This window comes from Vulpes vulpes, chromosome 15 (assembly GCF_048418805.1).
Source record: "Vulpes vulpes isolate BD-2025 chromosome 15, VulVul3, whole genome shotgun sequence".
Taxonomy (NCBI): Eukaryota; Metazoa; Chordata; class Mammalia; order Carnivora; family Canidae; genus Vulpes; species Vulpes vulpes.
This window is the reverse complement of record NC_132794.1, coordinates 1,052,200-1,077,912: the sequence shown is the minus strand read 5'-3', so window position 1 is coordinate 1,077,912 and position 25,713 is coordinate 1,052,200. Positions and strand designations below refer to the sequence as shown.

General features: G+C 65.0%; 2 protein-coding genes across 9 annotated transcripts in view; one reads left to right on the top strand and one right to left on the bottom strand.

The window, feature by feature from the left end:
- The window catches only part of COL18A1 (collagen type XVIII alpha 1 chain), a 74,698-nt gene extending 73,984 nt beyond the window's left edge, over window positions 1-714 (top strand). For 5 of the 6 annotated variants that reach the window (XM_072738702.1, XM_072738700.1, XM_072738699.1 and 2 more), the window contains one exon: window positions 345-714. In XM_072738702.1, coding sequence (XP_072594803.1) covers window positions 345-555 — 211 coding nt within the window. In that variant the 3' untranslated portion in view covers window positions 556-714. The remainder of the gene's footprint in view (window positions 1-344) is intronic. The other variant, XM_072738704.1, reaches the window with a different exon arrangement.
- SLC19A1 (solute carrier family 19 member 1) lies at window positions 669-23,082 on the bottom strand. Of its 3 annotated transcripts, none has more exons than XM_072738705.1 (6): window positions 22,961-23,082; window positions 16,606-16,837; window positions 12,680-13,421; window positions 12,416-12,608; window positions 10,131-10,272; window positions 669-3,523 (listed from the first exon to the last, which is right to left on the bottom strand). In XM_072738705.1, exons 2-6 carry the CDS (start codon window positions 16,792-16,794, stop codon window positions 3,287-3,289), a joined length of 1,503 nt encoding a protein of 500 aa, XP_072594806.1. In that variant the 5' UTR covers window positions 16,795-16,837; window positions 22,961-23,082; the 3' UTR covers window positions 669-3,286. The 3 variants fall into 3 exon arrangements, with proteins under 3 accessions (XP_072594806.1, XP_025841298.2, XP_025841299.2); XM_025985513.2 differs by lacking the exon at window positions 22,961-23,082 and adding an exon at window positions 21,741-21,846; XM_025985514.2 differs by lacking the exon at window positions 22,961-23,082 and adding an exon at window positions 20,683-20,836.
- Between the last annotated feature and the right edge of the window lie 2,631 nt (window positions 23,083-25,713).

Here is a 25,713-nt window from a genome sequence, read left to right as displayed (position 1 = left end):
CCCCACACCCACTGGCCCCGCCCACCCCAGTGGTTCCGCCCTGCATCCAGTGGCCCCGGCCTCCCAGTGGAAGGCCCCGCCCCCAGTCCTCCTGGTGGCCCCGCCCCACACCCACTGGCCCCGCCCACCCCGGTGGCTCCACCCTGCATCCGGTCGCCCCGCGTCCGCTGGCCCCGCCCCACATCCACCGGCCACGCCCCCTGTGGCCACGCCCCCGTCACCGGTCCCGCCCCCATCCACCTGGCTCCGCATCCAGGGCCCCGCCGGTGGGGAGCGCCCGCCTTGCCCCGGGGCCGGGCTCCGGGCTCCGGGCCTGGGCTGAGCGCGGCCGCGGCGTGTTGCAGGCCCCAGAAGAGCGTGTGGCACGGCTCGGACCCCAGCGGGCGCCGCCTGACCGACAGCTACTGCGAGACGTGGCGGACGGAGGCCCCGGCGGCCACCGGGCAGGCCTCGTCGCTGCTGGCGGGCAGGCTGCTGGGGCAGGAGGCCGCGAGCTGCCGCCGCGCCTTCGTGGTGCTCTGCATCGAGAACAGCGTCATGACCTCCTCCAAGTAGGGCCCGCGGCCCACGGACAGGCGGGGGGGCGCCCGCAGGAGCATCCGCCGCCCCCGGGGGGCCTGGCCGGGACACTTTCCTGCACGGTCACGTTTAATGTAACCCTCAAGAAATAAAAGGAAGCCAAAGAGTGTATTTTTTACAAAGTTTAAAACGAAACCTGGTGCCAAGACTCTTGCTCGTTCCCTCCTCGCAGGGCCCTGGCCCCAAGCAGCCCGGGGGTGGGGGGGAGCATGCGGTGCAGGGGAGGGAGGTGTGCATGCCCCCGGGCAGCCCTCGCTCCCAGGACCCAGCCCTGGGCTCCAGAAGCTGCAGTGGGCCCTCCGTCCCCAGCTGTGCGCTGTCAGGGGGGTGGGGGGCCCACATCAGCGCCTCCCCCGCCAATGACCCCGGGCTCCTCAGGCCCATGAGATCACACCCAGCAGGGAGCTGACCCAGCCTAGGCCTCTCACCCCCAAGGTGGGCTCTGACCTATGACCAGGGCTCCTTTCCTAGATTGCCAAAGGCTTACCCAGCTTTGCCTGGATGTCCTGGAGCCCCCACCCTCTCCTCCAGCTGCTGGCCAGAACTCCCACCCACTGAGCCCAGGGCTAAGGTCCCAGGTTATCTTTGCAGGACCAGAGGTCAGAAATCCAGAGGTCAGAAATCCAGAGGTTGGGGGGGGCGTTTGAGGCTCCGTGACAGGTCTGCCTCTGGCTGCAGTCATGACCTCAGGGTCCTGGAATCCAGTCCTGCTCCCTGCTCAGCGGGGCATCTCCCTCCCCCTCCCCACTTGTACTCACTCTTGCTCTCTTTCAAATAAAATTAAATCTTAAGGGCAGCCCAGGTGGCTCAGCGGTTTAGCACCTGCCTTCAGCCTAGGGCGTGACCCCAGGGTCCTGGGATAGAGTCCCAGGTCGGGCTCCCTGCGTGGAGCCTCCTTCTCCCTCTTGCCTGTCTCTGCCTCTTTCTCTCTCTCTCTATCATGAATAACTAGATAAAATCTTTAAAAAAAAAAAAAAAATCTTAAAAAAACACCCAGAGGCAAATACGATGGCCACGCCTGCCCCCAGCTGAGCCCCAACAGAGGAGGCCACCCAGAGGGAGTCGGGGCCGCCCTGAGGTGCACCTGAGCATCTCTGGGGAAGCCGGCAGGGGTCCCGCCCCCACCCGCAGCCGTGCTGGAAGCGTAGTGGGCAAGGACCCAAGTGCCTTAGCCCTGCAGCCTGGACACTGCAAACCCTAGGAGCTGCTCCTGCAAACTGCAATGTGCTTCTCAGGCTCCAAGTAAAAAGGGCCACTGGGCTTGCAGGCAGCTCATCATCATGAGTCGGATCCTCGGGAGCCCTCACCCCAGCCGGTGGGGCCTGTGCAGGCGCAGGTGCACAGGGGAGCTCGGTGCCCTAAACTGTCCCTCGGGAGTCTCCCTGGGGGTGGCCGGCAGCCCTCACAGGCTCTTACTCCTGACCACTCACGTGCTCCACCCACGGCTGCTGTTGACGCCAGCCAACGGGAAAGGAGGCACAGAGCGGAGCCCTGCATCCGGGGTCAGTGACGGGAGAGGAAAGGGAGCCTCGGCTCCTCTGCCCCCCAAATCCAAGGCCTGTTGTGTCTCAGAGCAGGAAGGGGCGCAGCGCTGCCCCCCCACCGGGCCCTGTGCATGGATGGTCCTGCCCGCCCTCCGCACAGCATCCTCCCTAAGATGCCAGCCACCCAAGCAGCCCTCCCACAACCCCTGGGTGCAGCAGGCTCCAGCAGCCCCTTGGGCCTCCCCCTGCCTCCCTTCCCTCAGGTCCCAGGAGCAGGGAGTGGGTGCAGGGGAGGCTGTGCTGTGCTCAAGGGCATGTGGACCTGGTGTGGGTGCCCGCCTGTGGCTGGGGCCCCTTCCTTGGCCCTCCTGACACCCCCACCCCCACAGGTCAGGCTAGGGCAGGATCAGGAGCCCCTCCATGCTTAGCCCGTGCTCTAACCCACGTCAGGGAGCGCAGGTCTCTGAAGGGACACAACTGGCCCTGAGACCCTGGGGTGGCACACTGGAGTGGTAGGGCAGGACCGGGGGCTTGGGGAGAAGCGGGGTCCAGGGCCCCAGCATCCCCACTTCCACCTCACAGGGACGGGCAACCGCCCGGCTTCTCCCACACAAACAGGAGCTCATTACGGTTTCTCATTTAGATCTTTTTTTTTAAAAAAAAAAAGAGCATTTATCTAAAGCAACTACCTAGACAACTGGCCTCATCTGTTTACCCACAGCCTTGCCCAGTGGGGCCTGAGTCCCCAGGGCTGGCGTCTGGGCCCCCTCACTGATCCCCAGGGATAAGCAGGGCCTGTCTCCCAAGGGGGGGATGACAGTGGGGAGGCCTGGTGGGCACATGAGCTACCCCCGCCCGCCACGTGTGGGCAGGGGACAGCAGACCAGCCCACAGTGCCCAGCAGCTGCCTGAGTGTCCCCAGCAGGCCAGGGACAGGGCCACAGCACCTAGCAGGGCAGAGGGGCACAGTCCCTGGGCCTCCGCCACCCAAGCCAAGGCCCCCCTGAGGCAGGCAGCCCCCCAGGGGCAGGTCACAGGGACGTGCCGTGCAGGCACGTCATTAGTCAGTGGCTCTGAACGCTGGCATCGCCCAAGGGGTGGGCCCCCTGCCACGGGGGCAGTGGGGGAGTCTGGTCTGAGACGCGCAGGCCCCAGGGCGTGGAGGACGATGGCGGGTGGCCTCTGGTGTCGGAGGAGTCTGGCCTCCCGATGGCCGCGCTGCGTCAGGCTTTGGCCTCGGGCTGCGGGTGCTGCTCCGGGGAGGTCTGTGGCGGGGCTGTGGGCTGCAGGTTGCTAAGGCCACTGCTGTGTGTGCTCAGCATGGGCATGGCCTTCTCTGCAGGGCTACCTGGCTCCGGGGGCGCACGGCGGGCCTCCTGGACGTGCTGCACGATCACCAGCATGGCCCCCAAGAGGTAGATGACAAACAGCACGAGGAAGTACCCGAAGTAGATGAGGAACTAGAACAGAGGGGGTGGAGGTCAGAGGTCAGCCGGGAGCAGCCCCCCGCCCCCATCCACGGCCCCGGGAGCGCCCACCCTGGCGCCATCCCCATGTCGGTGCGGCCCCCCCAAGGCGCTCTGCTCTTTTCTGACAACAGGAGCCTCGCGTGGTGGGCCGAGTTCCCACGGCGGCCGGTGCTCGGGGCCCTGTGCGCGGGAGCCCCTCAGGAGCGCAGGCGAGCCCAGCCCCGAGCACCAAGCCAGTTTCCACCCCGGGGACGGCACCCACAGCGGGGGACATCTCTCCTGACTCGCGTGACCGCGGGGGCGGGGTCCTGGGTGGTTTCCGGCGTCCGTGGGCCAGGCAGGCTGCGTCCTGCCCGAGACCGTGGCACTCTGCGCCCGCAGGCCCCTGGCTGGCCCCCTTCCAGGACTCTGCTTCCGGGGGACAGAGCAGACGGGTTTTCCCCGTTCCTCCCCGACTGTGGCTAAAACCCTGGACATTACGCACAGAACACATGTAAGAAGGTCGCTCAGAAAGGTGGTGGGCAGTACACCTGGGCAGTACCAGAGCGCGGGAGGCCGAGGAGAACGCAGCAGGGCGTCCCCTGGGCTTTAACTTCGTGCTGTGCTTATTTTTAGAAATGAAGAAACCAGCAGTCCAGAAAAGCCAGCTGATGAAGGAAATAAACTCCAATAAAAGCTGTTCTTCTGACCAAAGGACGAGGAGAGGGACAGGCCAGCAGGACAGGGAACGGACAGGTGGACCACCTGACCCCAACCAGACCCCACCCTCATTGCCCAGACTGGAACCAGGCCCCAGGCCCCTGCAGGTGGCAGTACTCAAGGCGCAGTGGGCGCAGAGACCACACAGAAGCCTGGACTCTCACTCTCCCCAAGCCCCCACCCTGCAGAGTGAGGACCTACTGTCACCCAGAGGCAGCAAGAACACCCCACCCCCCGCGGGGTCACTGCAGGCCACGTGGGAAGCGATAACAAGGCCCTCAGGCCCCTCCTAACTGCTGGAGACTGGAGGCCGGTCCCCGCCCAGCAGGAATGAGGAGCCCCCCCTCCACCCCTTGGTCAGGAGGGCTGTCGAGAGCCTGTTACCTGGCATAACAGGGCACACGTTCCCAACCTCCTCTGCTAGCGCAGCGTCAGGCGAAGCCAGTTAAAGTGACGGCTGCAGTAGATCCAGATCTTACACCATAATGTCCAAAACATCCAAGTTTCAATCGATCACTCAGCCTACTTAGAACCACAAAGATCGCTAACTGGATGGATACGGGCAAGAGACAGGGACACTGAGATGACACAGACGTTAAGGGATCGGAGAAAGACTAAAGCAGCCAAGACGAAAATGCTTCGACAAGCAATAGCACACTGGGAACAGAGGAAAACCTCTAAGAAATATAAGAGATAAAGAACAGAACTGAAAATGCAAGAACCCAACTAAAAACTCCATGAATGGCCCCAACAGCAGAACAGACAGGACAGAGAAAGCTGGGAGATGGGGCGATGGAAATCGCCAAATCAGAAGCAGAGCCTCAACACCTTTTATGACAACATGTGACGCCGTGTCACAGGGATCCCACAAAACGAGAGGACGGGACTGGGAAAGTCCTTGAGGAGATAGTGGCTGAACACTCCCCAAATTTGGTAAGAGACATAAACCTACAGATTCGAGACACAAAGGAACCACAAACACTGTATCTAAGCTTCTGAAAGCTAAAGGCAAAGAGGAAAAATTGTGAAAGCAGCCGGAAAAAAGTGACAGTGGATCTTTCATCAGAAGCCACGAAGACCACAAGGAAGGGATACGGTTTTCAAAGTTACAAGATAAAAACTATTAACGTAGATGCCTATATCCAGTGATGACCCTCTTTAGGACTAAAAAGAAAATCATGACACTCTCAGAAAAAGGACAAACCGAGAGACAAATTTGTCATAGCCAACAGACCCTAAAAGAATGGCTTATAGGAGGTGCTCTATGCAGAAAGGAGAAACCCCGGACCAAGGGAAAGAGAAATAACACAGTGAGTCAAACCACACGTCAATACAAGACTTCCCTTCTCCGCTAGAATTCTCTAAATGTTTGATGGTCAAAGCAAAAGTCAGAACCCACGTCATGTGGCTGTACTGGTACATGGAGAAAACGCTTAAGACAACTGAAGTATGGACAGTAGGAGGAGGTGAGATGTCTATACTTGACTCACAAGGGTCATTTAACACATAAAGCCCCCGTCAAAAGAGCTATATCAAGAGATACACTCAAGTAACACAACAGATTAACCAAAGTGAAATCCTGAGGAACGTGCCAACAGTCCATAGGATGGCATAAAAAAGTAAAACGCAGAGAGAAGCAAAGCAAAAATGGTAGGGCGGCCTAGAACTCGAACACGTCAATCATTACACTAACTGTAGACGGACCAAATTCACCAGGGAAGACAGATGTTAGCAGAATAGATTAGAAAACATGACTCAACCATGTGTGGTCCTACAAGAAACTGACTTCAAATACAGCGATGCAGTTGGGTAACAAGTAAAGGGGCAGGAGAGAATATTATCACGCAAACGTTACGTTAACTCAGGTAAAGTAGACTTCAGAGAAAAGAAAATGACCGGAGGCGGAGGAGGACTTTCCTTTTTTTGTTTTTTTTGGTTTTTTTTTTTTTTTTTTTTGGTGTCAGGAGTGAGATACGAAGGAGGAGGACTTTCCATTCCAGAACGATCAGATCAGAAACTCAGGCCGTCGAAACGCACAGCAATTCCCAGGGCGTGGGCAACAAACAGAAGGGCCGCAAACTGTGAAGCGAAAACGTGATGGAACGGAGAGGAGAAACAGCCAAATCCGCAAAGATGGAGATGCCAACACCCCTCTGCCAACAATGGAATGAGACAAAAATCACAAGGACAGAGAACAAATCAACGACAGGATCTAAGTGGAATTTATAAAACACTCTGCCCGACAACAGCAGGATTCACAGCCTTTTTGAGGATCCACGTAACACGTAACAAGACGGACCACATCCTGGGCCTTAAAACCAACCCCGACAAATTTAAAAGGACTGAAATCAGATAGACTGTATTCTCTGATCACAAAATAGAACAGAAATAGGAACCACTAACAAAGATACAAGAAAACAGCTGGAAAATAAACAAAACACTTTGAAATAATTATAGGTAGAGACAGTGGAAGCTACACCACGGGAATGAACGAAAATGAAAATGCAACCCTCGGGTCTGTGGGATGCAGCTAAGGCAGCCGTGGGAGGGAAATGCATAGCACTCGATGCAAATGTCACAACAGCAGCCTCGGGACGCCTCGGTGGCTCAGCGGTTTGGTGCCTGCCTTCAGCCCAGGGCGTGATCCTGGAGTCCCGGGATCAAGTCAAGCATCGGGCTCCCTGCATGGAGCCTGCTTCTGCCTCTGCCTGTGTCTCTCCCTCTCTCCCTGTATCTCTCAATAGTAAATCAGTAAAATCTTAAAAAAAAAGGGATCCCTGGGTGGCGCAGCGGTTTGGCGCCTGCCTTTGGCCCAGGGCGCGATCCTGAAGACCCGGGATCGAATCCCATGTCAGGCTCCCGGTGCATGGAGCCTGCTTCTCCCTCTGCCTGTGTCTCTGCCTCTCTCTCTCTCTCTCTGTGTGTGACTATCATAAATAAATAAAAATTAAAAAAAAAAAAAAAGGCTATAAAACCTATGGGTTGTTTGTTTGTTTTTTTTTAGAAAGGGAGGGGGGAAAAAAAAAGAAAGGGAGGGAGGGGGATGAGGGGCAGAGGGGGAGAGAACCTTAAGCAGGCTCCAAGCCCAGCGCAGAGACCAATGCAGGACTCGATCTCATGACCCTGAGATCATGACCCGAGCGGAAATCAAGATTCCGATGACTGACTGCCTGAGCCGGGCCAGGCGCCCCATTCACATTCATTTATTTCAGTGATCTCTCCACCCAACGTGGGGCTGGAACTCACAGCCCTCAGATGAAGAGTTCGCATGTTCTTCCAACGGAGCCCGCACGTGCCCCCAAGCCATAAAACTTCAAAAAAGATATTGGGGAAAATCTTCGAGAGCCTGGGTTATGTGAAAAGTTCTTATATTTGGGGGCAAAACCCAGACTGATCCATAAAAGGGAGAAACAGATCAAACTTCACCAGAATCACCAAAACTGAAGCTCTGTTCTGCAGATACCCTGTGAGGAGGGGAAGCCGGGCGGCAGCTACGGGGAAGGTGTGTGAACCCCGAGACATGCAGGAGCTAGAGATGCCACGTGCGTCCTGACCCCCCCAGAGCTCCAGCACGAGCACCCGACCGTGGCCGGGAGCTCAGCAGTCAACACGGCGACGCGGTAGGCTGTCCGCTACCCGCCGGGCTCGGACGAGGAGCTCCGGGAACACCAGGAAAACCGTAACGAGAACATCCACAGCGCCGAAGCCGGACAAAGTCCACGCGCTTCACACCGTGTTGCTCGAGGGGCTGTAAATGCCCAACATCGGACTTGTGCGCAGAGCAGACGTGCCCAGAGCTCAGGACTGAGAACACGAGCCACCCAACGGGGACGGGCACGGGCACGGGCAAGCGACGCCTCGCGGAGGGCGTGCAGGTGCCGCGGTGCCATCGGAGGCAGACCAACAGCCACCAGCGGCGCGCACACCCGTCCCCTGGCTGGGGAGCGTCTGGCCCCCACCACCGCCTCCTGAGGACCGGGGGAAACACGCACCCCACGACCTGCCGTAGGAACAAAAATGGAGCCGCCACCCGGGAAAACAGCTCAGCGCCAACGTCCAAACGACGCGCCCCCGCCTCTGGGCACTTGTCCACACAGGCGGGAAGCGACGTCCAGTGTTTAAAGCACCTTTAATCGCAACAGCCAGAAACTGGGAGCCTGCTGGGGCCTCCTCGGGGGGCAGGTGCAGCGGCCGGGCCCACCTCCCAGCAGAGCACAGTGGGGACGGACCCACGCAGTGAGCACGTGGAGCTCAGGGCGCAGGCTGAGAAAACCCGCCCCGCGGTGACAGACGGCGGTTCCCTGTAAATGACACCCGTGGAAGGGGAAGGGCAGAAAGGGCGGGCGGGTGGGGACGGCACGGGGCTCCCCCGCCTGTGTGCAGTCAGCCCCGTCGGGCCCTACAAGCCGCAGGCCTGTCCGGCGGGCAGAGTGCAGGGGGCACGCGGGCCGCGTCACCTCCCACCCCGCACAGGACTGCTCTGAAGGCCTCACGCAAGAACCAAGCAAAGCCGGGCCTGCCCCCACTTGCTGCACCCCAGTCCCCGCCAGCCTCCAGCCCGGACGCCGGCTCCTCACCACCGTGAGGGTAACGAAGGCCACCGTCGCCCAGCGGGGTCTCCCGGCCACAGGGGTCCTCCCTCCAGCCCCCGACCACATCACAGAAGGACCCTCCCGGGAGAGCATCACAGGGACAGGTCCCCACGGGGGGGGGGGGGGTGGAGGGTCCGTGGAGTCCCCGCAGCCCCGCGACCCGGGAGCCCAGACACAGGCATCACCCTGATTTCCCGCTTCCCCCGGAGGACGCTGGTTCCACGCACCCCGACCGTGCCCGGCCTCTGCGGGCCCTTGCGGGGGCGCGGCCTGAACCGTCCTGAACCACAGCTCTCTGTCATCCCAGGATACGCCCCTCTTTGCTGTTCTGACTTTAAGGTCAAGAGCACTCGGGACGAGCCGAGGAGCTCCCGGCCGTGAACGGGGACGGCGAGCAAGAGGCGGGGATGCCGTTCCCTGCGGCTCCCGTCAGCACGTCCAATCGTGAGCTGACCGCCCGCTCCTAGATTTGTTTTCTACCTGGGAAACGAGACCAACAGGGGCAGACCAACGTCTTTTCTGTCCACCTGACCCAGCACGTCCGGGAGCCACCACATGGGAGGGCCCAGCCCCCCTCCCGGCTTCTAGGCCCGCTGCCCCGGCCCCCGGACAGGTCAGGGCCGCCACGAGGTGGGGTCGCCGCCCCTCCTGCACACTGTCCCCTGCTGACTCCCACCGGCCCGAGACCACCGAGTCACAGGGGTGAGTGTCCCCAACCCCACAGGGAGCAGGAACTTTTAAGCCTTTCTCTGAGCTTGAGGCACTGAGAACCCGCTCCAGGTGGCTCGAGGGAAGGGACTGGAGAGGGCCCAGCGTGCGCCAGCGTCAACCCCCCCCGGTTCACCTTCCTGGCTCGTGTGTCGCAGACCCGTGAGCCGGGGCCTGGGTCCGACAGGCTCTGACGCAAAGGGCACTGAGTGTGACCTCACAGGGAAAGGGCTCCCGGCCACGCGGCCAGCCCTCGGGACGTGGGCCAGCCAGGGGGCGGACGGGGCGGTCGGGGCTCCTCCAGGAAGGACCGCACCTGGGCTGGCCTCAGGGGCCCCGGGGGGCCTAATGGGATCGGCCATGCGCTGCCCACAGGGCATCCCCTCCCTTCCCCTCCCCTCCCCTCCCGGCTCGGGGCTTCCTGTTCCTGCTCCCGCTCCAGTCTGCGTGTCTGGCCGGAAATGCCCGGCCCACCCTATGCACGTCCCACCCTCCACAGTGCACCCATGCTCCAGACCTTTGGGGTGGGCTATGCTGCTGGCCAGACCCCCGGCCCCAGGGGCTCCCCCCACCCGGCAGCGGGGCTGAACCGGGCTCACCTGCGAGTGGACCGGGAGGCCCAGGCCCCGCTTGTCAGAAACAATGAGGGTGATGATGGTCTTGAGGACGGTGGCGAGGAATGTGTTGACCCCGAAGACCAGGGCACAGAGCTCCTTAGAGAGGGAAGACGCGATCTGAAAACTGAACGGAAAGCGGCCGAGGTCAGGCTCAGCGGGGGAACGAGAAGCGCCCCAGCTCTAAGGGGGAGCGGCAGGACGGGCCGGCACCCAGGCCACCCGCACTCCGGGCCCCGTGACTCCGAGACCAGGACCCCCCCGGAGGACGTTCAAAACGGGTCCCGGTAGTTCTGGGACAGAGGTGGTCATCCTCATGAGAGCGTGCAGGCTCCACGCGGAGGGTTCTGGAAGCAGGGTCGTCATTAAGTGACTCGATAAGAACAGAAGGGTAAATCGAGGCAGGAGGAAGGAGCGCGCACCCAGCTCTGCGTCCTGCGCACAGAAATGAACGTCCGAAGGTCCTTCCCTTTAAAAGCCCCAAAGCAAAAAATAAATAAATAAATAAAATTTAAAAATAAAAATAAAAATAAAAATAAAAATAAAGGCCCCAAAGCGCCTCTAGAAACGAGTAACGGCAGAGACCCTGTGAAGCCCTGCGAGGCGGGGAGCGGACGTGCCCAGAGGCCTCTCGGGGGACAGAGGCCGAGCAGGGCGGGGGAGCGAGGCCAGGACGGCACAGCCGAGGTCCCAGGGAGGCCCCGGCGGGTGCATCCCCACAAGCAGAGGCCACGCCGCCCCCTGAGCGGCTCCCGGTGCCCCCGGCCCAAGTGGGACAAACCCAGGGGAGCCGCGGGGCCCACGGGAGGCTCCCCCCACACACCACTGACCCGAGTGCAGGGGAGCCAGCGGGATGAGGCCACAGTCCCCAGGGGGAGCCACCCCCGCTGTCCCCACGGAAGGCCGGCGGGTAGCAGGGCCACCACGCACGTGCCCCGTATCTACCGGCACCCACTTTCCAAGGCACACGCCCCGGCCTGTCCCCTTCCAGGACCCCTCTGAGGTCGTCCTGACATGAAGAAACGCGCGACAAGATCCTGCTCTCAGGGCCGTGGGGGGAAAACCTGGCACATGGCAGCCCGGTCACCGGGGGCCTCGGCGAGGGGACCAGTGACACCTGCCTGTGACCCCACCACAGCCACGCGGGCAAGACGGGGGGAGGGGCCCAGCACGACCTGCACCAGGTCAGACACCCGGCTGCGGCAGCGAGGCTCGGTGGGGGGAGCGGGAGGCATCTCCTCTCCCCTGCACCTGCTGCCTACGTCGTGTGACCTTCTTGGTGCTTTTTGCAAATGACAAAACGTCCAAGGAGGACGTAAAGCCAGTGGCCACAGTCACAGCCGCCGGCCCGGAGCCCTTCCCCGCCGCCGGGGACAGCACGGGGGCATCCGGCCGACACTTCCGGGAGGCGGCTCCAAGCCGTGGGGAGCCCCGGGCGACCAGGAGGGCCCCACCGTCCCCAGGGGTGAGGCGCAGAGGGGAACAGGGCCGGCAGCCGGGGAAGGGGGGCGTCACACACCCAGGCACACCCGCCGGCGCGGGGGGCACACGCGTGTAACAGGGCACGTGGGGTATCAGCTTCGTGAAAGGGTCGGTTCAAGGAGCACAGAGAAGCTTGGCACCAAGCAGGACGTGGGCCGGAGAAGGTTCTGGAAGGCACAGGTGGGCCGAGGGCAGCTCTGGGGACATCCCTGGGCGGGAAGAGGGGATCCCGGGGGTGTGAGGAATGCGAGGGCACCGGGAGGGCCCTGGGCGGAGGGCGAGCTGGACGGCTGGCCACCATCCCCCGGCCGTGCGTCCCTGCCCCGCCGCGACGAGGACCAGACAGGCCTCGGGCACCGCGGAAGGGCCCACAGCACTCGGCGTCGGTGAGGCAGCACTGGGGCTGCTGCTGTGGACGCCACGTGGCCTCCATGGGGACAGCAGAGGGGACGGCACCGGGCCAGGCTGTGTGCCCGGCTCAGGGCCATGGAAGCCAGGACGGGCTGCGCCGAGGACCGCAGACACCGGGCCCAGCTGACGGCACCCTGGGGTCACCGCCCTCCGGACGTGAGCACACCCCACCGGCTCACGCCGCCCGCCCGCTCCCCTTCTGCTGCCCCCACAGAGGCCACGCGGAACATCCTGGAAGGGCGCCTCTCAGCGACGCGGGCTGCCCACAGGAGGGAGGAGCGTGGCCTCCGGCTGCCCGGCTCCGCCCGTTCCTGGGCCTGGCGCTGCAGGGACACCCAGGCCGCGGCCTCGCCAGACACCCCCACGGGTTGACTCACGTGGCGATGGGCACCAGGAACTGGTAGGCCCCACGGAAGAGCACGAAGGCCACGTAGCACAGCCAGATGCTGTTGGTGCTGTACATGAGGAACACCAGCCCCGCCTGCACCGCCGTCACGCTCGCGATCACCAGCTTCGCCCACAGCGCCCAGCGGATCTTCACGAAGCCCGCGGAGAAGGAGGTGATGGCACCTGGGGAGACAGCGCGCGTCAGGGCCGCCCGGGGCCGGGCGGGGGGCGGGGCCGGGGAGCCGGGGGCGTACCCAGCAGCGTGGACGCGGCGTCGGCCGCGCCGTTGTAGACGGTGGCGGTGTGGACCACGTTCCACAGGATGTGCGCGTAGTAGACGATCAGATAGTAGGCCGCCGAGTTAAAGACCCACCAGAGGGACCAGAGGCGCAGCTGCGGCTGCCGCAGGCTGTGCCCCAGCTCCCGGAGCATGCGCACCAGCGTCCAGTCCCACCAGGCCCCCAGCAGCGCCGCGCCCTGCGGGGCGTCCGGGTTCATGCGGTCCAGCTCGGAGGGCGAGGCCCCGCTCCGGCCCGGGGCGCCGCGGTTGAAGAAGAGGCTGCGCCGGGGGCGCTTGAGGAACAGGGCGAGGACCAGGCTGAAGATGAGCAGCCCCAGCGAGATGTAGTTGAGCGTGGAGAAGGACACGCGGCCCAGGGTGACGAGCAGCTGGCCCAGCACGGAGCTGGTGAAGACGCCGAGCAGCACGGCCGCGCGTGAGTAGCCGGCCATGCGCTGGTAGCGGGCGGGGTGCACGAGCGAGAAGACGTAGGACGAGTAGGCGATGCGTGCGGCCATGGTGACGCTGTAGAAGAGCTCCATGGCCTGCATGTGCCGCACCGACGTGCCCAGCAGCAGCAGCAGCCACACGGCCACGTAGCTCAGGCCCTGCAGCACCAGCACCGGCTTGTAGCGCAGGTAGTCGGTGAGCAGGAACACGGGCACCAGCACCAGCAGGTAGCAGTACGACAGCACCGGCGTGATCTCGTTGGTGACCTGTGGGACGGCAGGCTCGGGACACCGCCTCCGGGGCCGCGCGCCACCCTAGGTCTCCCTTCAGGAGACGACCACGTGACCGGGCTGCTCCGGGGGGCACGGACGTCCTCGCTCGTGCTGACACGCCGCCCTCCCGGGGAGGAGGGCCTCAGGCCACGGGTTTCGGAGCAGGAGGAGGGGAGAAGCCACAAGGGGAACGGGCGGCGGGCAAGCCACGGGGCGGGGGCCCGCAGCCAGCCCGTTCGTCCCAGGGCGCAGGGCACACCCAGGGGAGCCCGGTCCCTGCCCACCACCGGACCCCACCAAGCGGCTCCGGCCACGATCAGATCTCCCGGGCAGAACCCTGACCTGCCCACGGAGCATCCCGGAGCCCAGGCCGCCCTCGGCCCCCCACGAGCACACCAAGCGCCCTAGCACAGCCCTGGGTCAGCAGTGGGGCTGTGCCGTGCCCTCCACCTATGGCTCGGGGCCGCTGGGTGGACCCGTGCCCGTCCGGGGTGTCTGCACCCCTGCCTGCCTGGCCTCAGGTGGTCGCAGGATGAGGGTGAAGCAGCGTTCCTGGGGCTGTGCCCAGGACCCCAGACTGGGCCCCGCGTGGACGAGCCTCGGGTGCTGAGGAACGCTGTCGGGACCTGCTGACACACGGCCCCTGCCCGGCGGCCTCCTGAACCTGCGCAGCCACAGGGGAGCCCAGGTGACCCCACGGTGTGGTCCTCACGACGGTGTGTGCGCGTACACCCCGGGACACGGAGACCCCGAGCGCAGGTCGTCCCAGGGGAACGAGTACCCCGCGGAGCACCGGGACCTGCAGGGTCCAGCCCGTGAGCACAGTGTCCAGAAACATCAAACAGCCCCTCCGCGACGACGCCCCATGGCTTGCTACGGAGCCCACGGGCCGGAGACCCAGGAGGACCGGCTACCCGCCTCCCTCCTCCTCAGCGGGCTCCCCCAGGCTGGGCAGGCAAACTGGCAGCAGCCGCGGCTGACCCGTGTCGTCCTTGGACGGTGCTGGGGAGTGGCACCCCGAGGCCCTGGGGCAGGTGGCATCCGTCAAGCGGCCAGGCAGCGGCACAAGGACAGCCTCCGACTGGCCCGAGCCCAGTGTCGCCTGGACGGGTTCCCAGCACCCTGCTGTGTGGATGGGCCAGATCCAGGCTGATGGGGAAACACAGGATCGGTGCCCAGATCCGCATCCAGGTGGCTTCAGGGCAGCCGCTTCTCTGACGGGCAGACCCGGCTGGGCCCCAGAAAGCAGCCGGCGGGTGTGGGTGGGGTGGGGTGGGGTGGGGTGGGCAGCAAGGACCCCGAGCGACCAGAACTCCACACCCCGGCGTCACAGGACACCCAAGCAAAGCGATGGGCCCGGCCCAGCCTGGGAGAAACAGGTGACGTCAGGCAGTCCGGCCCCTAGGGGAGGCCGCAGCAGACAGTCCCATGGGAAGGTGTGGACGCGGCCCAGCGGGCAGCGACACCGGGTAGGTGACAGCCAGGGACGGCCAGGCCCGCCGGCCACGGCGCACACCAGAGAAACACAAGCCAGCGGCACGTCGGCCCTTCCCAGCTATCAGATGGGCAGACTCAGCAGAGCGGATCCCCGCCGGCCCGGGACACGGGAAGGCGGCCACGCGTGCGGCGGGAGCAGGGGGCCGTGCCGGCGACACCCGCAGCGGCGATTCCCTGGGGTGACAAACCAGAGGCCGCCTAAGCACCAGGCGACCCGTGGTCCAGCCCCGGGTGCGCGGAGGTCAGGGTGGCCTGGACGTGTGTGGCACACGCCAGTGAGGCCTCGGCTCCGCCCCGCACGCCCGGCCCTCCCCGGGGGCACGCGGCCAGCCTCTGCCGTCCCTCCGAGGCCATCCCCGGGGCCGCTGGGGCGGCTCGGTTCTGGAACCAACCACACTGGGCAGCTGAACAGCCCACACCACGGGGTCCACTTAAGCCACGTGGCTCCCAACGACGGCCGTTTGGAACCACGGGGTTTCCTCTTCCTCTAGCTCACGTTACCACGAGAACACACGGCGTGTGACGCACGTGCCCCGTGAACCACGTTATTAATGACGTCGTGGGCACGGCTGCTGGGCGGCACGAGGCTGGCTGCCAAGCTCTGGGGAAGCCAAGAGTCACAGCACGGGGGTGGGCCCCCTCGCCCGAGCTCTTCAAGGGCCACTTCCCACGCAGCCTGAGCGCCCAGGTGCCTCCCAAACTGCCGCACACGTTTCTCTAGTTTTCACGGAGCCGCACCTACGTGCTTCTTCCTTAAGTGACCCCCGGCGCGGACAAGCCCCCGGCCCGCGGGTGAGCGAGGGAGGTGAGGGACGGTTCCTCGGAGGAGGCCCAGAGGTGAGCAGCTGGCAGTGAGCGGCAGCCGCGGCATCAGATGCCACCACACACGCGCGGGGCGTGAGCTCCCGTGAGCCAGACACGCGTGTGTTTCCATTTCTCCCTGAGACGGCCACTCTGAGGGCCGGGCCTCGCCCGCACGGCCAGTCCAGGGGCTTACAGAATCCTGACGTCTGCAGGGCAAGGGGTCAGGCCTCGGGGAAAGGCGGGGCGTCCGGAGAAACGCAGCAGCAGAGATGCGGGTGCGGACAGGCTGGAGGGGAAGACGAGGTGGGGGGGGGGGGCGAGCGGGACCAGCGGGGCGGGGGGCGGGGGGCCCCCCCGAGCTGGGAGCTGGGAGCTGGGAAAGCAGCCCTGGATAGAAGGCCCGACCCCGGGTCACGCAGCAGCCCCGCGGCTCTCTGGCTCCACAGGAGGGAAGCAGCAGGGATGACCAAGCCGCCCCCCCCCCCTCCTCCCCACTCCTCCCGGCCCCAGGGTGTAAGTCATTAGCCAAGTTTCAGCCAGGACACCTGGCCGCCCTGAGCAAGTATGAGGAACATTCCTGAGTCTTGTCTTCAGACAAAGGGCACTGAGGTCTGGGCAGGAAGCCCTCCCCCCAGGGAGGCCGCGGGGGCAGGGTGTGGGGTACGGGTGCCTCCTCCCCGCACTCGTCCCTCAGACCCTCAGCAGGTGCGAACCCCGTCTGCACCCGGCATCGCGCGAACAGGCCCGGGTGCGAGGGTGCCCCTGGGGGGCGGGCGGCGGGAACCCCAACACCACGCGGCCACCCGACCTCATGGGCTCGGCTGCCCCAGGCCAGGGAGCGCCCCTGAGCTCGCCCCCACCTGCCGCGCCCACGCACCTGCTCCAGCGTGAAGTTCTTATCGGGGCCCAGGAGGTAGGGCGTGATGAAGCTCTCCCCCGGCCGCAGCTGGGCCATGAAGCCGTAGAAGCACAAGTAGAACACCAGGCACCTCCAGGGCTTGCGCTCCGCGTCCGGCCCGGGCTCCAGGGCCTCCTGCTTCTGCGCCAGCGCGCCGGAGGGCACCATGCTGCCCGGGCCCCCCGCAGCCCCGGAGGAGGCGATGCCGGTCCTGGAAGAGGAGCCAAGAGTCAGGGCAGCTCCCCCGGCCCCCCACGGGCCCCCCGCCCTCCCCGGAAACTCCACGGCCCCTCCCAGGGTTAGGATGCTACGTCCACACAGGGAGGGGCCCCACGAGCCCCACACCCGAGAATCGCCTGGAGCTCCTAACAACCGAGACGCCAGGCCCACCGAGCCCAGGCTGCTTCACCCCGTACCTCACCAGCCATGGGGGGGCAGGGGGGTCCTTAAATATTAACCAGCTCAAACCAAACACAACTTAAAATCCAGCCTCCCAGGCACACCAGACTCCTCGCACGTGCTCAAGTGGGCGGCCGTGGCTCCGGTTGGGCCCGACTCCCCGGCAGGAGAGGTCCCGGGGTGTAGCCGGCGTCCTGCGTCACGGCACCCAGCGGGAACTACCGTAGTGTCACCCGGCCCCACCAGAGCTCAGGGCCGGGGGGGGGGGGTCCCCGCTGGGACGCCAGGCACACACTGGGCCACTGTACGGGCCGTCCATGGGGGGCTGGTGACCCCAACTGCCGCTGATCTCTGGGGACATGGCAGATGGGGCCTGCAGTAAAGCTGACTGCGGGCGACAAGGGCAGAGGGAGAGCAGGAGCCTTGGGGTGACCCAGGCAGCCCAAGGCTCCCCTGAAGAGAGGCAGCCAGAGGCGCGGGCCGCCAGGTGGACTGTCCAGCCCCGGGGTCCTCCAAGGGCACTTCAGGTAGAGCTAGAAGCAGCATCGGCTAGAGCCCTGGGTCACGCGGGTAGAACCCTCCGTCCAGAAGGCCCCACGGGCGTGGGAACAGGACTTCCCCAGGCCCCTAACCTATTCTAACAAGAACAGGACTCAGCTCCGCGTCCGTCTGTCCAGCCGCTACTATGTCTCTACCTAGAATACTGGCTTTGCACGGCATCGGCGTAAATCCCTTTTTATTTTTTAAGATTTTATTCATTCATTCATTCATGAGAGAGACAGAGACACAGGCAGAGAGAGAAGCAGGCTCGATCCCGGGACCCCAGAGTCACACCCTAGGCTGAAGGCGGCGCTAAACCGCTGAGCCACCCCGGGCTGCCCGTAAATCCCTTTTTAAATCAGTAAGTCAAAAGCAGGCAGCCAGGAGCTGTGCGGGGAGCTCGAGAGCCCCGCAGGGCAGGGGCAGGGCCGGCCTGCAGGATGCTGGGACAGCTCCACTCACGTCTGCGCGCAAGGCCGCGGAGTGTGGAGGCCCCTCGACGGTCAGGGGCCACCCCCCCGCCCCCTCCATCCTCCGTCCAGTTCCCAGCAGTCGGCACAAAAAGTTCCCAGGATGTGGGGCCAGCTGTGCGGGGCTGAGGGGGGGCCAGGACCCCGAGGAAGAGCCACCAGATTCCCAGAGACCGTCCAAGCAGGAAGCACTCCCACAGCCCCCAGGATGAGGTGACCGCGGGGGGTCCCTCCCCAGCCAGGACCAGGAGGGCAGAGGGCAGAGGGCGCGCCCCCCCCCCAGGCCCCAGGAGCAGGACTGGGCCGCCTGCTAGGGGACAGAGCAGAGCAGGCCCCGAGGAGCCAGGCTGGCGGGTCCATCTGTGGGGGCGACGGGACCAGCAGGGCAGGGCTGAGGTGCAGCTGCAAGAAGGCCGGGGCTTCCACGGGAGTGGAGGGGGGTCCCAGGAGTCACCAGGTCCTGGGGCGGCTCTTGAACACTCCAGGGGCCCCGTGGAACTGTCGGCCAGACGGGGGAGCAGTGATGCAACAGGAAGCTGTCGCATCCGGGGCGCGGGCGCACGGGCTTCCGGGGCAGGCTCTGGACAGGCCTTTCCAGCCCCCGGGAGCCCGCCCCAGCCCTGGGAACGCGGCCCAGTGCAGGGCACAGAGGACCGACGACCCACCTCCCCAGAGGCCTCCCCCAGCTCTGTTCTTGGATCCCACGACGCAAAGGGTCCCCACGTCCCCAGAGCCCACTCCCAGCCCTGGGCTCCGTGTCCTGCACACACGTCCACCTCAGGGGACCACACTGTGTTCACGCTACACTTGGGGCCCAGGAGCCAGCCGGGTCTCCCAGGCAGGGGTCTCTCACCCCTGCACGCACACCAGGAAGGGGGATGCAGGCTCCCTCTTCGCCCCCCAGCCCGGCACCAGGGCCCGCGCTCCAAGGTCACGCGTGGAGATGCCCCCTGCACCTGACCACCTGTACTGCCCCACAGCTGGCCCAGCCTCCCCCGGGGCCGGAAAGAGCAGAGAAAACCCCGAGGAGCACAGAGGGCGCCGGACCCTTGAGAGCGTCCCTATAAAAGTAGGCACTTGCGTTTCTGCTTCAGACAATCTTCCTGAGTGTTCGGAAAACCCGCCGCTCCTCCGACCTGGGGGTGGGGGGCACAGCCCCGGACCGCCCTTCACAGGCAGCTCCCGGATCCCCGACAGGCCCTGGGATGACCCAGGCACCAACAGGTGACCCAGAAGAAAGGGCAGGCCGGCCACTGCAAGAGCCACCACGTGAGGTGGTTGGTGATAAGGCTGATCTCGCGGCAGAGACACCCTGGGGACAGGAGGTCTGGAATGTGCATCTCTGTGGGCATCTCACACACTCGTGTCGGGGACTCCTGAAGCGGGCTGAGCACGGGCAGGCTGGACCACCACAGGTCACTCTGAACCCAGGCGGGCAGGGCAGGGTCACGGGGGGGACTGGGCCCCATCCCTGGAGCGCTGGCTGCCGCAGACACAGAGGCCAGGACGACAGAGCCCGACGTGAGGTCGGAGCCCCACGGCCCCAGCGCACCCGCCAGCCCAGGCCTCCCAGCAGAGGCCACCCGTGCCCACGACGCAGGTTCCAAGACAAGCGACCCAGGAGCCCCGCCTGCGTCCGGGAGTGGACTTCGTCTGCCTCGGGTTCATCCGTTCACCTCACCCGAGCTGGGCGTAGTCGCCAGCCCCGACAGGTGGCCAGCCGCCCCCGGCTGTGACTCAGAGTCCTCTGGGAAAGGCGACTGCTCTCCTAAACGCACAGGCCCTTCCAGGCTCCCGCTGCAGGGAGGGAAGGGGGAGACCCCATCGCACGCTCCCAGCTAACAGTCCACGTGGCACGGGGTGCCGGGCAGGTAACAGGTGGCTGGAGGAGCAGGCCCGGGCCGCAGGGGTGCTGGCCCCAGCCCGACACCCTGCAACTTCAGGCCTCCTCAGGGCGACCAAAGGAGACACCAGCCCCCAGGACAGTCACAGGAGAGAACCCAGGCCCCCATCACCGCCTCCAAGAGCAGGTGCTAACTGTTCCCACGGGGACCCTCCAGCCCCTGTCCTGCCGGGTGGGGTGGGGGAGCCTGGAGCACCTGCTGCCGCTCCTGACTCTGTCCCTCCAGGACCTCATGAGCCCGGAGACCCCAAAACCAAAGCAAACAGCACCTGCCTCGCCATCTTCTAAGGCAGCCACCACTCTCCCCGGTTCACAAGGGGGGTTCCTTACATCCGCGGTGAAAAATCCTCCCCCCAGATCGTGTGGTGTAGTTTCCCACTACAAGGAGGAAAGTGAAGCCCTCTGGCTATCACTGCTGTAGACACTCGACCCACAGGTTTAAAACTCCTGGGGGGGGGGGGGCAGGAGCTGGGGCAGGAAGGAATTAGAAGCACCAGGTCAGGATGAGGTAAGAGCCACGCAGCCTAGTGGGGGGGGGGGGGGCAGCAGGGAGCCCTCAGGTGCGGGCTTTGGGCTCCAGGGCCTGCAGAGGCCAGAGGGCCCCCGGCTCCCGCCCACAGAGGAAGCACCTGGTCACTTTGCAGGGCACCAGCAGGCAGCTCCCAACCCCACCAGCACTAGGGGCAGAAGGGAAATGGCTTTTTTGGGTGCATTCGGGGTTGCTGAGCTGGCCGAGATGCTAACCTGCACGCGCAGACCAGGCAGGTGGGGGCTGGACGTGGCTGGACGGCCCGGGAGAGTGAAGAACCCCAGGAGCACACCCTGCGTGCCTGGGCCACGAGCCTGGCTCCCCCGACCTCGACCCTGGCTCCCTTGACCATGACTCTGGCTCCTGGGACCACCACCCCGGCTCCCTGTGACCACGACCCCAGGGCCCCGGAGCACGACCCCGGCTCCCCAGACCACGACCCCGGCTCCCCCGGCCACGACCCCGGCTCCCCGGACCACGACCCCGGCTCCCCCGACCACGACCCCGGCTCCCCCGGCCACGACCCCGGCTCCCCAGACCATGACCCCGGCTCCCCCGACCACGACCCCGGCTCCCCCGGCCACGACCCTGGCCCCCCGACCACGACCCCGGCTCCCCAGACCACGACCCCGGCTCCCCCGACCACGACCCCGGCTCCCCCGACCACGACCCCGGCTCCCCCGGCCACGACCCCGGCTCCCCGGACCACGACCCCGGCTCCCCCGGCCACGACCCCGGCTCCCCCGGCCACGACCCCGGCCCCCCCGACCACGACCCCGGCTCCCCGGACCACGACCCCGGCTCCCCGGACCACGACCCCGGCCCCCCCGACCACGACCCCGGCCCCCCCGACCACGACCCCGGCTCCCCGGACCACGACCCCGGCTCCCCCTTGGCGGAGCCCGCGCGGTGCACCCGCAGAGGGCTGCAGGCCCAGCCCCAGCCCCAGCCCCGCGCCCCCCACCCCGCTGCTGCTGCTGCTGCTGCTCCTCCTCCTCCTCCTCCTCCTCCTCGGAGCCAACCGACCCCGCAGAGTCTGCGCGGGAGACAAGGCTCCGCGCACCGGGCTGGGGGCCCCGGGACCCGCCTTGCCCCGGGGCGCACGTGCACGGGGGGGCACCGCGTCCACGCGGCCGGTGCCTCCGCGGGCAGGGCCGGGGTCGGAGGGCGGCGCCCAGATCCAGGCGGCAGCACCTGCGGGCGATGCCCCGTCCCCCCCTACGCCGCCGCGGCCCTGCTCCCCCGCGCCCCCGGCCCCGCGCCTCGCCGGTACCTGCGCGGCGGGCGGCAGCTCCTCCGGGTGCACCGCGGGGCCGCGGACCCTGCTCCCCGCGCACGCGCCCTCCCGGCGCCGGGGGCCGCCGCGGTCGCTGCCGGGAAAGGCGGCGGGATGGCCACGCCCCCGACACGCCCCGGCCCCGCCCCCGCCCCGCCAGGCCACGCCCCCGGCCCGCCCGGCCACGCCCCGGCCCCGCCCCAGCGCGCCACGCCGCCCGCCACCCGGTCCCCGCCCCCGGTCACGCGGCTCCCTCGTGGCGCGGCCCCGAGCCCCGGACGCCGCGGTGGGGGCCCGGCGCAGCCCCGCACGGTCAGCGTCGGCTCAGCCCCCCGCACCGCCCGCTCCGCGGCGCCCCTGGGCCGTCCCCCGCCGCCCATGCAGCCCCCGTGCAGCTCCCCCAGCACCCCCGCCCCCATGCAGCCCCGTGCAGCCCCCCCGCCCCCATGCAGCCCCCCCGACTGTCCCTCGCTCCCCCGCCGCCAGTGCAGCCCCGTGCAGCTCCCCCGGCCCCCCCATGCAGCCCCCTCGCCCCCATGCAGCCCCCCCGACTGTCCCTCGCTCCCCCGCCGCCAGTGCAGCCCCGTGCAGCTCCCCCGGCCCCCCCATGCAGCCCCCCCGCCCCCATGCAGCCGCCCCGACTGTCCCTCGCTCCCCCGCCCCCCATGCAGCCCCGTGCAGCTCCCCCGGCCCCCCCATGCAGCCCCCCCGCCCCCATGCAGCCACCCCGACTGTCCCTCGCTCCCCCCGCCCCCCCCCCCCCGTGCAGCCCCGTGCAGCTCCCCCGGCCCCCCCCATGCAGCCCCCCCGCCCCCATGCAGCCGCCCCTGGACTGTCCCTCACTCCCCCCCCCCCCCCCCGCAGCCCCGTGCAGCCCCCACCCCCATTCAGCCGCCGCCACCACCATCACCAACCCGCCCCCCATGCAGCCTCCCCCACCCCGGGGCTGTACTCACAGTGGACCGTGCCCCGACCCCATTCTGCTTTGGACCAACCCTTTGCAACCCCCTTGGCCCTCAGCCTCCCCTGGACTGCCCCCTGCCCCACCCCCATGCAGCCCCCACTGGACCGTCTGGTTCCTCTGGTCTGTTCCCCTGTCCCTCCTCTCACCCCTCCCATGAACACCAGGCAGAACCACTCCTCCTGAAACCCCACTGGACCGCACTGCCCCACGCAGGCCCCACTGGGAGGCCCCTTCCAGAGCCCACTGAACCTACCTACACCTACCAGCCCGGCCCCCTGGCCACAGCAGCTCCGGTTCCAGAGGGAGGCCCTGCTGCCCCTGACCGGCTGTGACCGCCTCCTGCTGGAGTGCCAGCCCCTTGACCCCTGCTGGGGTTTACCCGGCCTGCCATCCCAAGCTACAAGTTCATGAGCTTTTGCTTTTTGGCTCATTTTACACGTTCCTTTTCTGGCTAACCCACAAGCTTAAGCCAGGGACATTGGTCCCTGTGCCAGGCAGGACAGAACTGCTGGGGTTTGGGCGAACTTCCTCTCCCCCCAGGCTGCACAGCCTGTAGGATCCACTCTGACCCACTTTGGTCTGGTGGCTGCCTACAGACAGGGCCCAGGCACCTGCTCTTGGGGTCACAGCAAGCCCCCTTCCTACCCAAATGCACCCAGTGCCTGAGTCCCAGAGGTGCTTCCCTGGGGTCCCCCTGTCAGCCTTCCAGACTGCCCAAGAACCCGCCAGGCTTGGGGGGAGGGGCAGTCTGGCCCCTGAGCTCCCAGGGAGGAGAACGAAGAGGGGCAAGCAGCCCCTGCGCCCCCATGGCCCCCAGGAAGGACGCAGCAAGGAGGTGTTAACCTCACAGTCAGTTGGGTCAGCACGATGAGCCCGTCTGGGAAGGCAGGGCTGTGGCTTGGGACCTGCGAGCTCGGGCGAAGCTACAGGCGAGTCCAACCAAGGCCGGGGACAAGAGTCCATGGGGCAGGAGGAGGGAGTTGGGGGGGTGTGAAACAAAAGTCCTTTGGGGGGGGGAGCAGGAAATCAGGGTGATGCCGGTGTCTGAGCTCCTGGCTGCGGGGACTCCACAAACTCCCCCTGTGGGGACCTGTCCCTGTGATGCTCTCCCAGGAGGGTCCTTCTGTGGGGTCTGTGATGTAGTTGGGGGGCTGGAGGCAGGACCCCTGTGGCCGAGAAACCCTGCTGGGGCAAGGTTGGCCTTCCTTGGGGAGGCCCCGGGCTGGGGGTGGGGCGGCAGGGGCAGGACCTGGACCTCGTCCCTGTAGAGGAACATGAGACAGAGGAGTGACCAGGAGGGTGGCCTCCCTAGAGCAGAGGGGATGATGCCCGAGCCTGGCAAGCACCCTGTGGGACCCACCCCCAGGAAGGGAGCAGCAGGTCCCGGAGGCCAGCGGCCATGGACCCTGACCCCTCACTCCGGGGTCCGGAGAAGGTGAGAGCCTGTTAGAGAGGACTAGCGCCCCCTGGACAGCCCATGTCAGGCCACCCGCAGCCGGGGACAGGGAACGGGGCTTTCGGCTGCTGACTGCTGAGCGTCGCAAACTGGCCACTTTCCTTCCCAGAAAAGTGGGTTTGTTTGAGGATGGCAGAAAAATGGAAATTTGGGACCTGCAAGGCGTGACACAACCACAGGAGGGTCCAGAGAACATAGGAAAGTTGCTGTACGGACAATAAGGAGGAAGGTGGGAAGGGGCCGCTTTGGAGGAAAGGGAGAGCCAGGTGGTGACGGCTTCTGATTGGCCGGGCCCTGGCTGTCCCCTCTGGCCAGGCCGTGGGTGTCCCCCGCTGGCCGGGCCCTGGCTCTCTCGTTGGCCGAGCTGTTGCCAGGGCAGGAGACGATCTTCCCCTGCTGGGGTAGTGCCCGTGAGGGTCTGTAAGGGGTGGTGCACGCGAGCTCCGTCTTCACGGCTTCTCTATGGGGGGTTTTCCTTTATTATTTTTCACACGTGTAAACAGTTTCCCTGATGCAGCAAAGTAACATCCTCTCCCCTGCGTAGTCCAACCTTTTACCTTCTGGGTAGCTGTTTCTTTAACTATTATATGTTAATCGGGCTTCTTTTTTGTGATTTTTTTTTTTGTGTCGAGATCATTGTGGGTCCATGATGCGCAGTGCCCCCTTCCCCGGCGGTGACATACTGCAGGGCCCTACAGCGAGATCACAGGGGCGACGTTAACCAACCTTAGAATTTAAAGGGGAAAAACCTGCTAAGGAGGAAATGAGCCAGCAGAAGCGGCTCTGAAGGCGCCAAACCGCGGAGCCACCCGGGCTGCCCGGTGATTTAGGTTTTATCGTTAAGAAGAAACAGGCCCCCAAACGGAATCGGAACCGTTTGTGCGAAGCCCCACGGACGCTTAACACCTGACCTAATTGCAGTTCCAGCCTCTCCCGGGAATGGAATTTTAAATCAATCCCTTCGGAATTTCCTGGTCAGCACTAATCCTCCTGATAAGGTAAAAGGTCATCGGCCTGATAAGACCCCTGCTTCTCTAAGGGAAGGTGACCTTGCCGGAAATAATCCAGCCTCAATTCCCTCGTCCCCTCTACCCCTGCTTTGCCTATAAAAACCTTCCTTCTGGTACAGTTTCTTGGAGCGCCCTTCCATCTGCTGGATGGGACGCTGCCCAAGTCAGGAATTGTTGAATAAAGCCAATTAGATCTTCCAATTTACTCAGCTGAATTTTGTTTTTAACGTCTTTTATATATATATATATATAAAATGCAGTATGCATAGAGGGAATACACACTCCCCCCCCCAAAAAAAAACCCACATGAAAAAAGTAAAACAATGACACAAAACCAAGTTGCAAATTGAAGGTTGAAATGATTTCAAAAATGAAAACACTTGGGCTGCACTCAAATCTTCATCCTATAAAATTAAACGTTAGTGAAACAAAAGGTGCCCGAGAACCCAACCAACCCCCAGTCCGCAGCGAGTCAGAGAGGAAGTCGGAGTTCGCGCTGCTCCTATTTATAGACCAGGGCCCCGGGGCCTCGGGAAAATT